At 40.5% G+C, this 15,696-nt stretch overlaps 1 protein-coding gene across 1 annotated transcript in view; it reads right to left on the bottom strand.

The window, feature by feature from the left end:
• The window catches only part of LOC104271310 (mitogen-activated protein kinase kinase kinase MLT-like), a gene marked incomplete at its 5' end in the record, with an annotated part of 31,660 nt that extends 20,124 nt beyond the window's left edge, over positions 1-11,536 (bottom strand). The window contains 2 exon segments of the mRNA XM_009865938.1: positions 259-303; positions 11,401-11,536. Of these exon segments, the coding sequence (XP_009864240.1) occupies positions 259-303; positions 11,401-11,536 (181 nt within the window).
• Between the last annotated feature and the right edge of the window lie 4,160 nt (positions 11,537-15,696).

Here is a 15,696-nt window from a genome sequence, read left to right as displayed (position 1 = left end):
ATGGCTCAGGAACACCCTCCTGGCTGCCGACAGCTCCCAGCACAAATTACATTCTGCACATTGGAGAACGCGGCTGTCTTATGAAGTCCTTAAATTCACTTATTTTAAGGCCTTTCTGGGACACAAGCTTCACAAAGCAAACAGCAGTAGAATCTCACCTAGATGTTCTGATGTGGCTTTCCTTCCCTTCATACCCACCGCAATTTGTTAGAGAGCTCCAGCAGCACAACACTGGCCGCATTAATACAAAATACTCACCACATCTTCTTCGGTCCATGCACAAATATCAAAGGAGGGCAGCAACTGTGTGAGAGATATGAATTGAAAAGAAAACCATCTGACCATTTTTTTCTCCCCTCCACCCAAATTTGACTCTGGTGGCCCATTTTATTCGGTTCCTTTTCCCCTGCAAAGGGCAGGACTTTAGGCTGCAACTCATACTGACATACTTGTATTCACACTGACCACGGCCTGGTTCCAACAGCACAGTGGCAGTGCTAAATTGATCCCATCACTTTATGTAAATAAAATTATAGGCAGGTTGCAAACAGAAGCAATTTAGGAAGCCAAAGCAAACCACCCAATGGCGAGGGGCTCTCTAGCTCTGATGCTACGGGAAAGCTTTTGCTATGGCTTTGGTACCACCTGATTTCTGCAATGAAAACGGCGCTGTGATTACGTTTCTCTCCCGAATGATGGGTATTTTCTGCAAAAGGAAGGAAAACTGTCACTAGACAGCAGCGAAAGCAGAATTTGGAGTCGGGCCACTGTGGCTAGTCTTCCTGTACAGACAAGTCTCTTTTGGCTTCTGCCAATGCTTGGGAACTACTGCCCTGCGGCTGGGGGAGCACAACCCTTCCCAGCCTCCTCTGGTGCTGCAGCCCAGGCGGGGCACACGCTGTTGTATGCACGATGGTGTTGGCTCCTGACACACAAGGAAACCCCGGAGGACGCACAGGAGAATGGCTGCACTAAGTGAAATTCTGGCACGGCTTGAAAATTGACACAGAGTAACACATCACCGTAGCACTGATTGCCATTCTGCTCATTCAAGCACTCCGTATCCCAGGCTTCACCTTCTTGGCATTTTCAACCAGCTAAAGGGTTAACGCTAATATGTATGTGCGTGTTTGGACTGTCAGTGTCTCTAAGAGGCTCAATACTGTGATGTGGTTGCAACCTTATTGGATGTACACAAGACTGACTTATGAGAGATGCAGCGTGGTTACCCACCAGCCTCAAAGGCTTTGTTACCTCCTCCAAATAGCCATGGGCTCTCCAGCCCCCACCCACAGGCCCCACATGTCCCCACCCTGCCTGCCTCCCCCTGAACACGCCATGAGCCCCAGCCCTTCCCTGGCTCTCCAGGCATGAGACCAGGGTCTAGTGTAATTTGCCTAAAACCTTCAGCCATCGCTGTGGAGCACCCTTCACAGCACCCATGTGAAACTCTCACTGAAGGACTTCTGTCTGCCCGACACCCCTTAACTGCCACCTCTGTATCTCTGACTTTTTGCAGCCCACCCCACTTTGAGCGACTCTTCAGATCCTCTTCTTCCTCCCCCCACAACGTCTCAGTCAAACCTTGCTGGGCACAAACCATCCATGAGACCAGCTGAATCCTCCTCTGTGAGGAGGATCCAGCGGGCCCTCAAATCGAGCCCTTCGCCTACTGCTTCCCCAAAGCGGGCAGAACCAATGGCATCACGGTGAAGTGGCAGAAGGGAGGATATGTCTGCCAGAGAAAGAGAGACCTTCCTGACTGTTTCTCTCTCCTACGCCACACTTCCAGCCTATTTTCTCGAGCTACCTGCTGTTAAGTCAGGCATTCCCTGTGCTAACAGCTGCCCACAGCTTGGGCAGGACACTGTGGGGCAAAAGTAGCGCTGGGGACAACACCTGAGCCCAAGGGAGGGCGAGTGAACATCCTTAGGAAGGCAGTGGGTCATGCCTTTTGTAGGTGCTTATAGTCAAACCAGCTGGTGCTGTGGGAGGAGCCTGGTACAATAAATTGTGCAAATGAATCATTTACTGCGAAGTCCAGTATTACATTTCTAGTTGCATAACGGATTCTTTCTGCTTTCCCCATGTTTAAATATAACCAGTGGCAGAATACATTCTGTATTATTTCAAATGTGGGGTGTTTTTTTTTAAAAAAAGGGAGAATAAAGGAGAAATGTTACACAGTGAGTAATACAAAAAGTGACTTAAACCAGCAGACAATAAGGAACCTCTCAAAACACCAGCATTTTACACAGGGACACAGATGCATAAAATTTACTGTCAAAATGTTTATTGCAAAATAGAAGTTTGGAACAAAGAGAAGCAAAGAAAAAAGTTCACAACAAAAGAAAGTTTATGACACCAATTGAGGAAATTGAATACATTGCACGGTTTCTTTTTGTTTGTTTGCTTTGGTTTTACACTGGAAAAATCAAATCCACAGTGTGCATAAAACAAGACATCATACGTCAAGTGCAATAAAGAGAGTATCTGACGCTGCAAAGTTTTACCACACAGAAGTGTAACATCGCATGTTCCACACAAATGATATATTCAGTTTACAGCACAAGAGTTTTGGCACAGGCATTGCGCTCAGCTTTGCTTTTTCAGAAGGGAAAAGGAAGTTTTCTAACACTGTGAAAATATTTTCTATTCAAATTTCATTGTTTCACACTTGAAGTGTAAGTAGCATTGACTCCTAGTATTCAGTACAAAACTTCTTCAGTAGTGCAAAAGCAAGAAATGCAGTGGACTATATCTGACTTTAAAAGGCATATGAATATTTAGCACACAATATAAAATGTCTAAAGAAGGTTGTTCGTTCTACAGTTTTAATATTAAATCTTCACACGTCAAAAATCTCCGTGCAGATTTTACAGTGTACACTAAGTTGAAGTCTGGGGAAAAGGGAAATGTCTCTCCTCCAGATTCCTACCAGTGCATTTTAAGGGCTGTGAAAATTACTAAATGAACTTATTTTTCTACCTGAACGTTCTATCTAGGACTGCAGTTAAAACCTCTGTCAAGTTAGAAGTCTTATTAAAAACCTGTAAAAGCTGCCTGATTACAGAAAAAGGAACTACAGTACTAAAGACACACAGTAATGCTGCTGAATACTAAATAGTTATCTGCACACTATGGATTTACTGCTACTGCTGACAGCAATATAAATCATTATTGCATCAAAAATTTAACTCAAAATAACCACTTTAAAACCCAGAAGGAAAAGGAATCAACATCTAACAAAACCGCTGGAACGATAAACAAACACCAAGTCAGGAACATGACTGCGCGACAAGGAGCTGTGCCAAACCTCAGCTCCTGGATGCCCATCCCACCTAGAGGGGACAAGCTCCACGTCAGGAAGGACGCAGCCGGCCGGGGGTGCAGCATCTACACACCATACCTTAAGACACTTGCTACTCCAAGGAATTAGTGGTGATCGTCACAAGAATTACTACATCAAAAGCTTTCCTCCATTAACTCCCCCTTCCATTTCTTCCCCACTGAAGGAAAAGAAAGGGAGTTGGACATGCTGTCTTGGTCCCAGCTCACCCTGTATCTTCAAGAAAGCCAAAAGCATTCTTCTCTCAGGCCATTCACCCACCTAAGTCAATGCTGGCAATACACTGAGAAACATTACTGGCTTACTGCAGTTACCTCTAGGGCTTGATGGAAGGTAGAGAAAACTGGGTTCCAAAAGGCCTGATGGGGACTGGTGAGCTAAGAGGTGTAGGAGGCATGGGAAGGCTTTTGGTGGCTTTGCCCGGAGCCCAGAGCAGCCAGAGAAACACCTTCTGGGCCTGGTTAATGCTTTCACAAGCTCACTCACTACGTGGCTGTGGACTGTGGTGGAGATCTGTATATCCCGGTGATGATACGAGTAGAGGACAGACTGGGTTGCACTGCAGAGCAAAATCAGGTGTGGAAGACAAAATACTCTGACCTCCTCCAACCAACAGAGTTGCCCACCAGAGCCACTTTCAAAATCTTTATCTAGTGAGAAACGTATCAGAGGCAGAAACAACACAGCTAAATTCTCACATATGATTTTCGGTTTGTACACTGGAGACATCTGGTATGAAAGTCATCACAGGAAAGTAAAAACGCAATCAATACCATTATTTTTTAAATACTCATAGTCAATATCTAACCTTATCTCAAGGGAACTGCATCAGAAGAGTTAACACATTCTCTACAATTCAGAGACCACCTTTGCTATTTGAACACACAAGTATGTTTTAAAAGTTTAAATTTTTCCTTAATATAACTTAATTTGCTTTGACAAATAACGTATGGGGAAAGGAAAGGGAAAAACCAAATCTATCTTGGTTTCATTAAAAAAATATTAGAACTAAGAAGACAGTGGAAATTCCTATAAGCACCCTACCAAATTCTGACGGCATTTTGCTGAAGTAAGTTACACACCTGGGTAAGCGCAAAACCTTGAAGACAGACTTAAATCTTGTGATTTTGCTACTATGAAATCCTTTGTCATACTACTTAAGGACTATTTTTACTTTTATAAAGATTAAGGAGTGGATTTACAAATTCATTTAAAACCCATGCAAATATAAACGTGCATGAAGTGCTTTGACATTGTCAGATGCTAATAAAGTGCAAAACATCAATGCCAGGCACATACTTTTGGGGTTTTTTTATTACTAAATGTACTGAACTGAATTTCATTTTCAGTTAAAGCTCTACAATCCCACACTGCTTATGTGGTACAGCAACTTATGCACAATGACACACATCTTAACTTCTAAAGTGCACTACAAGGTTACACAAATCCATCAAATTTTCCTGTGTGCAAAGTGGCAGTTACAAAAATAGTATCACCGCTGTGGGTGTTAGCAGACACAGACTTACAAAAATAGTACAAATCTGCACTGGAAACGGCCTATTTGCTCTTTTTTCCATTTAATTATTTGCCCTTCAATATCTCTTTTTCTCCCTACAATCAGGTTGCCTTGATGGACCTAAGAAGCCATCCCTACCTGTGCCAAAGGAGAAAATATTCTCCTTGGGATACTCCACAGACTTACCACATCATTTTAACTACGATTCTCTAATGAGAAAAGCTTCCTGACACAAGACGCTTAAACTGAAGTCGGTGGATTTGCACCCATCAGGAAGAAGGCAGAATATGGAATGACAACCCACAGAACTTAAGCATCTTGGAGGGTCCAATCCTGTGAAAACTGGGCAGGGCGGGCCAGCTGGAAGCACAGCACTCGCTGCCTTGCAGGTTACCAGATCACTGCTGATGCTTAAGGATAAAACAATTCTCTCTCGCAACCCAAAGGGATGCCCACTTGTCACTCTAGAAAAACTCCCTCAAAGAACTTTTCTCTTTTGTTGAGTGAACATGTAATGATTTCAGGCCTGCTGTTATCTAATGTATCCATTTTTCTCTAAGCTATCTACAAAAACACTCACCATAATGTGTAGGTTAGAGCTGTGTAGCAGGCAAGCCTATAATTAAAGAAGCCACTCAAAAACAGAAGTTTTCATAAAAGAACTCCCTCCAGTAATTGAGAATGGAATTTTGATGGCTTATTCCCACTACAGATGAACTAGGCAGCAACATTTTTCTTTTGAAACGCTGCCCTTCTTCTTTCGGCAAATATTTTACAACATCTTCCTTTCTAACCTGCATTTGTGTTTGCACTGGCTTCCCTCCCTCCTTCTGCATCACCACTAAAGGGGTCATCGGGAGAAATGCACTCGCTGCTCTCAACACAAGTGCCTGACAGGCAATTATTGCAGCAGATTGTTACACACTGAGTTTTACGGTAAGTCGTAACAGCAGTGGCAATACTTGAGAAGTGATTTAGCTACAAAAAACAGGTACGCAGAGAGTAGTAAATATTCCTCACATTACCGCCATCACGGAGAATTTCACATAAGCCACAGCAGTAGGGCCCAAGCTGAAATGTCACTGTGGCTTCTCTTTGTCCTTATGTAAGAGTAGCACACATGGTTTAGGAGATGCAATAGAATCAAAATTTACTAACACTGCTTTTTTACTGAGGTACAAGAATAAGTCCCAAGTTAATGAGGCTTCCTGGATTTACATCAACATAGCTGAAAATTAGCTTCTAGATCACAATATCTGATAATAAATGCAGAGGTCTGATTGCAGTTCGCTCTGCTAGAGTGAATTATATACGCACACACATACATGTGAGGGGAAAAAAGAATATTTATACAAATCATCTACTAATAGGGATTATCTAGATTCTGCTGCTACTCAGTTTTTAAACTGTGAATTTAACTAACCCCTCTCTTCCCTTCAACCAAGCTTCTCTCTTCCTAGAAATGTATTTGTGACTTTCCACAACCACCTTAAAAAAAGGCTTTAAATCAGAAACACAGCAAACCCCTTCACTGCAACAGTAAGAAAGAATGGATTGTAGAGAATAGCAAATCTGGAAGTACAAATATATTCATATGATTGACAATTAAAGGGGTAAGGGAAGTGACAAAAACACAAAAGAAAAATTTGAAATACATTAATGGCATTAAAAGCATTGAAGTTTCTCCCAATGTTTTCAGATCTTAAATTTATCATAGTTTCTGTAATCAGGCATCAAGAATTATAGATATAATCATGGTTCTTAAAATAATAATAATCTCAATTAGTTTGGAAAGTTTAGTTCCAAATTTCATCAAAGCAGAAATAAGTCAGCACAATCTAAACAAAAACAACATGTCTTTCTACTTACAAACATGCTCAGCCTGGAAAATAGCTCTTTTTTTTATTTTCTTTGCCTCTTTTACAGGATTTAAACAGACCAAAATGACAGGATTCTTGTACTAGAACTTAATTGTTTTGCCTTGCTAAAACTGATTTCAGGGTTACTTCTATAACTGATTTCATTCGCTGCTATCATCTGTGTCATCAAAATAATCATCGTCATCGTCATCATCATCTGACCAGTCGAATTCACTGAAACCCAAAGCCATGTTGATTTTCTTTCCTTTTCTCATAGAGGTGGTTTTAGAAGAATTCTTTTTGGCTTGCATGTTTATCTGCATTCCAGAATGCAGGACAGCTCCTGCTTGGTTCAGAGAGAAGATATCCCCAAAGCCCGTCATCATCAAGGCCTTCAGACTTTGGTTCATGCCAGCTACCTCCCCGTTACTTGTTGCTGTGATCTGACATGACATCTCTGCACTGTTTGACTCCTCTGTTTTAGATTCAAAGTAAGACTCCTCAGACATTCTTGCAGCAAGAGGTAAGAGAAACTATTTAAAGGAGGAAAGGACAGAGCAAAAGTGGAAGTTAGAACCAATTTAAAAATCGAGGAAAAAGACACCATCAGATTAGTTGGTAAACAACAGAAAGCACAACGATTAGTGAATCTAAACAAGGAGATCAAGTAAGGGTTCATTAAACCAGACAGCTTCATTCTGGGGTCATTGCTCTTAAATGATAGTGCAAAATCACTGAGTCGCATGGCAAGAACCACAGGTAGCAGAGCTTTCATGACAAAAGAAGGTTCCAACTCTTCAATCCTTCATTTTACACAGCATAAAACCGAACATGACTGGGTCCCAAGCAATGTGGGTTCAACATTAACTCTGAGTGAGTTGCTTAACTGAACTCTTCAGGATTGAAGAATAGATCATGTTAAGATTAGAGAACCGAAACAAGTTCCTAAAGTTTGGTGCAGAAGTAACAGCCCTTTAAACATCAGAAATGACAGCAGCAGCATTATTTGTGCAAAGACTGGTTTTGAGCGTCTGTTCAAAAGGAGAGGAAGAGGTCACCCAGCAATGGCAGCGATCAGAAACAAGCCCCTCACCAACACAAAGGACATGGGAACTGGCCTCCAGCCCCCACCAGCACCTTGCTTCTGGAAACCATGCCAGGGAGAAGCAGGCAGGGGAAGAGGGGATGCTTGGTTGGCTGGTCAGCTTCTTCAGCTAGTTGCACGGGGTTTTATTGCTTTGACTTTTTGTTTTTTAGTGATATCATACATGTCTGCCATTTGGTTGTACATCGTATTACATCTCTACTGATTTAAACTTCACCTCCAGACAATGCTGTTCTCCTGACCCAGTCTGTTTGTAGCAACAAATGAAACATGCCCTCTTCAGCTAAATAATGATTAATGTCTCCTCAGACTGGCCAGGCTAGTAACCTCAGTGACATGCTTGCCTGTTCTAAACAGGGAGTTTCATCCCAAATTAAGGTGATTAAGCAAAAGGTGATTATGGTGATGCCCTGGTCTGTAACACAGGAGGCTTCGTGGCCAGGCCGTTCAAAGACTGCTCACTTCTTAGCAAAACCACTCACATTTACAAATTGTGTATCATTAAAAAGGACAATATCTGTTTTTTGTTACTCTCAAGTTTTTCCTGTTTAGAAGGGCTTTTGATTTGTGTTGTGGTTAAGACAAGTGATCCTGGTTTAAGCAACAATAATAAAATTAAGAAGTTGTGACGATCGGGTGCCCTAAATACTCTTCATGTGTCCTATGGTTAAGTGACAAAAGAATCTGCAGCTAAGCTTCTGTACACCTGACTGTACAGGAAAAAAAAACAATTAAACCATCACCAGAGCGCTACTTGGATCAAGGACATCAAAAGCTCCTAATCATAAGAGAAGGAATATTTTAAAACCAAAATCTAGACAAAGAAATGAGATGTCTAGCATGCAAGATTCAGTGTCAGGTAGTTCTTCTGATACCTACTGGAGTTTTAGTCACTTTAGATACATGAAAAAGCATCCCTGACACATGGGAAGAATCCCCTTTAAAAATCAACAAAGCTGCCAAACAGCCTTCCCTAAAACATGTTTCTGGGTCAGTGTTTGTGCAGTACCTGGCAGGGGGTAAACTGCAAATGGGCCATAACTGTGGCTTATTTTGCAAGTTATGACCACACCTTACTTCCTCCATACTTTGCCATCTCGTTATCTGGAGAACTCAGGAGCTTTTTGCAACAGGACCTGCCTTTGGTGTCACACTGCATATGAAAACTATCATGAAGAGACTTTTATAGATGCTTTGGATTCCCAATCTCTGTACAAGTCACTTTCTTAAATGACCACCTGTAGGTGTATGGCACCACAGGTGAGTGTCCGTATTTCATGTCTTGTTCACTGTCTTTCTCTAAATATGAGCTTCAGCTTAGCTACGTGCACTCTTTTCTTAAAGACAGGTCCTCTTTCAAAAAGAAGTCTCCCATTTCACTGCAGCTGTGGATATATATTACTCCTCCAAAAGGCTTCATATTCCCTTGTGCAAGAGGCTCTTGAGGCTCTGCACAAAGGGAATTGGCAGAGACCAGAATCAAAGGTGTCTGTTGTATAAGACACAGCAGAAACAGGGTCAAAGCAAGAGAGAAACAGTATTTTCACAGAAAAGTTTCTAAAGATTGGCCTCATCCTTCTCTCATGCTGATGTCTGTAAAGCTTCTTTGGAGCAGGAGCTGCCTGCTACTCATAGCTACCTACCATGCAGGATGAGGCTTCTACCAACCCTAAAACACTGAGGAATCAAGTGGCAGAGACAGCTTCCCTGTTCTCCTTTCACTTGGTTTGAGTTTCTCTTCCTGCACGCCACTTTTTAATAGTACCTGCTGGCCTCTGGTCTTTGCTGCAGAGCGAAATGAAGATGTGACTGCAGAGCGTAGAGCAGGGATTACAGTATCAGCAAAGACACAACACGGCGTAGTGTTGGTGAAGAACCTGGTATAAGCCTAGTGGGCACCCTAAGCTGTGTTATTAGCTCTAGTTGCCATATCTTTACTTCTGTTTTCACAGCCAAAATTGAGCTTAAAATCAAGCAGTGCACCTCCCTGCTGCAATCCTCCAGTTTGGTGCTGCTGAGCAGACATCATAAGGGAGGGAGCCACTTGCCTTGAAGGATTACAGCTTGCAAACACAATGCCCAGGGATATTTTGCAAATGATTTACAGGTATGAATTTAAAATATAGTTGCGTATGTAACCAGTGCTTTGTAGAACTTCATTTGCTATGAAAAAACTATCCTGCTTGAACAACCCAATTTTTGCCAATATGTCAATTTTTTTTCCCCACAAAGGGGCTTGTTTTAAAGCCGTTCCATGTAACAATCCACTAAAGATCTATGGGAAAAACAAACCTATGTTTCTCTATTAGGAGAAACTGCATTTAAATGCAATACGAGAGTTGGGTTAACATTATGCAGAAAGATAGTTCATGCTTAGCACAATAGGCCTTAGCACAATGCTTTATTCTTTCAGCAGTGCCAGCTCCAAGTGAAAAGTATAAGTCATAAGCAAGAAAAGCATAAAAAAACCCAGGGCCTTGCTCGTGAAAAGATTTGCTCATTAAGGCTGTGTCTCATGCTGTGCTCAGGACAGATGAAGGCCCACAGCTCAGTTACTGGAAGTTTGCAAGCGTTAAAGCAGGCACACAGATATCTACTGAGAACATAACGGTATCTGCACATAGGAAAACATTCATTCTTCACCATTCCATTGCTGCATGTTCACAGCTGGAACATGAACGCAACTTCATTCAAACAACAGCAATAAGCTGCGCCTTAAAAACAAGCTGCATGTAAATGGGTCTGGCTGGAATCAAGGTTATAAGTAGGAAAAAATTATGCGTAAGAAAAATGATATGCTACTCAATTTGGTATTTGTTTTGGCTAGTGCTTTCAAAACAAGTAGGTAACGTAGTATTTTTCTTAGCAAAAATTTCGTTGTAGTATGTCTAGCCACGCACTAACCCTGTGGTCCTCCCTCTGCCAATCAGCAGTCAAGAGCATCGTATTTCATTAAGAAATTCAAGATAATCCAAGGAAGCTTTTTTTTCAATTTATGAATAGAAACGTGGCAATTCTAACAGCTAAGAAATGGCCAGTACAAGTATGTGAACTGTATTTATGAACAAAGCTCTAAACTAACACTTCAAATTTTGAACCTCTTTTTCACAGAATGGAAATTTTCTTTTTCACAAAGAAAAACAACAGAATAAAAAAAAAAACCTACATAAGTTTCCCAAGTCTTCTTCTGCAAGAAACAAATGATTCTTACATTTAAGGCCAAATCCTGCATCCATTGAAGTCAACAACTCTATAGTTCAAAGAATAAGTTATTCAACGCAATCAAATTTTAAAGCTGTGAACTGTAATTAAATCAATGGGAAACTACTTAAGTGCCCATGGCACAACATGAACTATCAACAAGATCTGATATCTAATGTATTTTAGCTGAAATTTTTAAAAATAGTATAGTTATTTGCAGTGATGTAACAAAATAGACTTGAACTAGCCCAAAGGAACAACTAAAGAAAACAGGGGCACTATTTTCCTTGGTGTGCCTTTAAATTTACATAGACAAAGCTCCAAATACTTTCTGAAGTAAGATGAAAGGTTGAATTATGGGTCTACTTACAGGAGTGTTGGACTGTTCAGTCAACTTCTGCTCCCACATCCTCAAACGTCGCTCCCGTTCCTTTAGTTCCTGCTCTTTAAAGCTCAGATCACGCTCCAGTTTCTTTAGTCTCTCTAAGGTTGCCTCAATTTCACATCTGCACGGAGACAATTTGTTACGTCTTGTCTTTTCCTGACAGATATAAATTGTTCATAATTCCCACTTGAATGTTAATTAAATGTGAAAGCCTGAAAAGTACAATACTAACTCAACCAGTTCATTTAATTATCAAATGCAAAGCCTTTCAGAGCTTTAAGAACAACTGGCAATGTTTATACTTGAGAATAATCATAATAACCTTCAGTTGAAGAAAAATAACATTTCAAGGAGTAAAATGCCATATAACAAAAATATTTTTAAAACTAAAATGCTGTCTTTTCCTTCAACATCACAAAACATGACCTTGCCCATAATGAAACTGCATTAAGAATTGGTAACAGGACAGTCATTAGCAACACAATACAGGTAAGAAGCAAATTGCCTGGGTTTATAATCTGGCTTTTACTTAAAATACCCAGAAGCAGCATTGGGGTGTTTTTTCCATTTACCTTCCAGTTTCTCTAGGTGAAGATATAAGAGCAACAATACAAACCATGATATGACCCAGCCCTGCACATGGTTACAAAAGCAAGCTTCTCAGGTTAAGAAGGATTTGGTTTACTTTCCTCTGCTTCTCACCATACATACAAGGGTGTGAAAAACAGGAACAGCAGAAAGTGAGGGCAGTACTCTAGGAAGCTTCAGATACCATCTTTATGGGCTTGTGCTGCAGGTACCTGATCCCTTAAAGGGATTTCCTTTGACGTGCTTTCTAAGACACCACTATCTTTTAAACACGTGAACTGAACTGCTCTTGGAAAACAGTTTAACACTTCTGCACCACAAGTGCATGGGCGTATATTAAAAAGCACAGAAGAATAATTCTGTTACTAAATTCCACCACATTTTTTGCTTGTGGGATAACCAAGGAAAAACCTCCAATTTCTATCAGAGGTTGAATTTGCATTTAACAAATTGTTTCTGTGACTTCGGGAGACTGCACTGCTGACCACCTGTGTCCTGACTACTGCTTCAGCTGTTTGTCATTCACACTCTGGGAATAGTCAATCACAGCATTTCATTTTCTTCCTAGAGAGACAGAGCTTCTCAGGAGACGGAGATCCTAAAGGAAGCTCTGAAGATAACTACTGAGACTCTGCAATGTCAAATGTTCTACTCAAACTTTCACAGTAAACATGTTGCAAACATAATCTGCTCCTTCTGATGACTTCAAAAAGAAAATAAAAGAACTAACAGAGGTAGTTGTCATGTTTATTGGGGGAGGCGGGGATAAAAAGAAAAAAAATATAATTATTTCTTTCTGTAAATCTCCTGTCCTAGCATAGAATGATCAAGCTTTTTTCCAGTACCAACCTAAGGGAGTTCAGGCTCTCAATGTGGGGAAATGCACAACCAAACAGCCTATTCAAGTAAACGAAATAATTTAAATATCCCAAATCTTACAGATTTCTTATTTTAATAAGACCTCCCTGTCAGAAAGTAATGCTTACGAAGTACAGCATTAGAGCTGGAATTACTAGCAAACTCTACTGCAAAGTCTACCACCACACTCTACTGCAAAAATCAGCCACCTGGGGCAAGGGCATTTATCACACTTAAATCCCGCTGTGTGAGCTGCTCACTATGGTGGTCAGAACAAATGCCCCTCACATTATTAAGCTTTGGATTTCTAGCAAAATTCTCTCTTGTATTTAGGCATACAAAGGTAACAGCTGATCTCTGTGCTAGGTGGAAGGTGGTCACACATCTGAATAAAGAGACAATAAAGGAACAAAACTAAAAACCGCTGGTCAGCAGGTCAGAAAGCAACTCCTCTCCAAACATTCATTTCATTATCATAAACCCCTTCTGTAAGGTGCAACACATACCATACAACCTAGTGTGGGGACTACACAGCAATCTGAGGATAGTTGCAAACGCTGCTTTTCCTAGTTTGTCTCTCAACATCGCTGCTACTTGTACATGACTCTATAATTTTTTAAAATATGTAAATTAAGTTCTCTTTTAAAAACATTCTGCACTAGGAAAGTCTCGGTAACAATAGCTTTCTATATGTCAAAAGTCTACTTTGTGCTATAATTACCTCTCTTCATTAGACAGGAACTTCTCTTACAATAAAAGGTCAGTCTGCAAAAACAGTTGCATTCTGAAAAATAATTCCACTTTATAATAAAACTGTGTAATTAAAGAGAAAGCTACCGTACATTAGCCAGTTAATGAGTCTTACTTCATAAATGAAGCAGCTTGAAACATTATACATGGTAGGGCATGTGGATTTGTTTGCTTCTGTAGTTCTGCAGTGTGAGCTTACTGGCTTTTCTAGAATAATCTCATTCCGTGACACCGAAGAACATATACTGTATTATTAGCAACTGTAATGATAAACAGCCACAGACTAAAAACAATACCGGCACTTGTTTATATGTCTTGAATTGCTACTGATTCACTAATATAAGTATCATTAATAGACTTTTACTCATTAGAACAGGCACTCGTGGGGAGAGGATGGAAGGTGAAATGCAGTTAGTGTATATGACTATGTATACATATGACAGACAAATGTGATCTCTCACTCAGTTGGAACATCATTACTTGAATAGTAATTTTTTCCTACTGTAATAAAAGTGACTTGAGAAAGAGGTCCAAATGTATCACAGAATGTGAACCAAAACGTAAGGCAGACCTGTGCAAGTTAGTCATAAGACAGTGCCTCTCTTCGACTCAATAATAAAAATGTGAAAGGTACAGCAGTTAGGAAATAAGACACTGAATTATTTTAAGGCAGCTATAGAACTCGCAGATTAAATTGTATTATTAACATAAACAGCAAGAGCAGTAAATGTTGCAAGTAAGACCACATTAAAGACGGATCAAAGTGTCATCTATCTTGTCACCTCTGTCAGTCATACACGAACTCAGCCCACTCTCCGGCTACTCGCTGTTACAGATGCATTTTTTGCACGTCTCTGGAAAAAGATCCTCACCTTGCCTTTTTTTTAATGAGTAGGAAAAAATGTAATCCAGATTGTCTAAGCTTTGATAAGTGCAGTACCCCTGTGAAAGTGCAGTATCTGGATCACTAATTTGGAGGAGTCCCCCAAAGGGACAACCACAATCTTTGCTTTTCCCAAGCCCACCTTTGTCCAGGACTCTGATAGACAGGCTTAATTTAAATTCCCTATTTCTGAGTGACATATCTTGTTCTTTCCATATTGCTAGTTCAACTACCTCTTTGAAAATCACTATGGGATAAAAAACAGGGGAAAAGAAAGCACATAAAAATAAAAGATTTTTCAATGCGTAAGTTAAAACACATTAAACTTCCGTGCAACTGTTCTCAGAATGGTCTTAGTGTGCTTCAGTTTATCCCTTGGGATCACTTTATGCATACAAGTCTTTCATCTACTTTAACTTGCACATTTTTTGCATACTTTCCGCTAATTTGGCTTCACCTTCCTAAATGTCTCCTTGGCTTTTGCATCAGGGAAGGCAGCCGTGACCAGAAACCAGATAAGAGACTGCCCCTCTCAGCCAGCTTCTGAGCAAGTCCCCACAGGACTCGCGCTCTTTCTGCACATCATGTTTTGATTTCAGCTTAATTCAGAAATCATCTTTGCTTTCAGGCAAATCATGCCCCATCATGAGTTTGTTTTTTCTCTTTCATATTTCCTTGTCTCCAAGTTATGTATTCTTCTCCCCTCCAAAGAAATATGCCAGATTTACCTTTAACACAAGTCTCCGTGGAAGGATTTTCCACGACTTGACAGTGCCAAAGAACTTTTTATTTCTATACGGCTTTTCATTAATACCTTGTCAGACATTCCTCGTCTGAGCAATTTAGGTGCATCAAATTAAATTTTCAAGAAATACTTGGGCTAGTCACACTCTAAGAAATTAAATAATCTAGTAAAATAATAAAAGTCTGTTATCCAATATAAACTAGCACTGCTTTTATTCTGCTCCGTTGGCAAGATTTAAGGAGTTGATTTTTCTAAAGGAATTTGAATACTTGCTCATATTTTAATTATTTGTACTATACAGGTGTGTATAAGAAATGCCTCACGGGGGGATATTTTTCTTCCAACCCTCCGCAGACCCTGCCCTGCGACCCAAACCACCCTCCGATGCCCAGAGCGTGCTCAAACACCAGAGGCCAGGAAATGCTGCTTTAACTCTTTAGACACCCGACCTGCGCCC

The sequence above is a fragment of the Apaloderma vittatum genome, unplaced genomic scaffold, assembly GCF_000703405.1.
Source record: "Apaloderma vittatum isolate BGI_N311 unplaced genomic scaffold, ASM70340v1 scaffold27523, whole genome shotgun sequence".
NCBI lineage: Eukaryota > Metazoa > Chordata > Aves > Trogoniformes > Trogonidae > Apaloderma > Apaloderma vittatum.
This window is presented reverse-complemented; position numbering and strand designations above follow the sequence as displayed.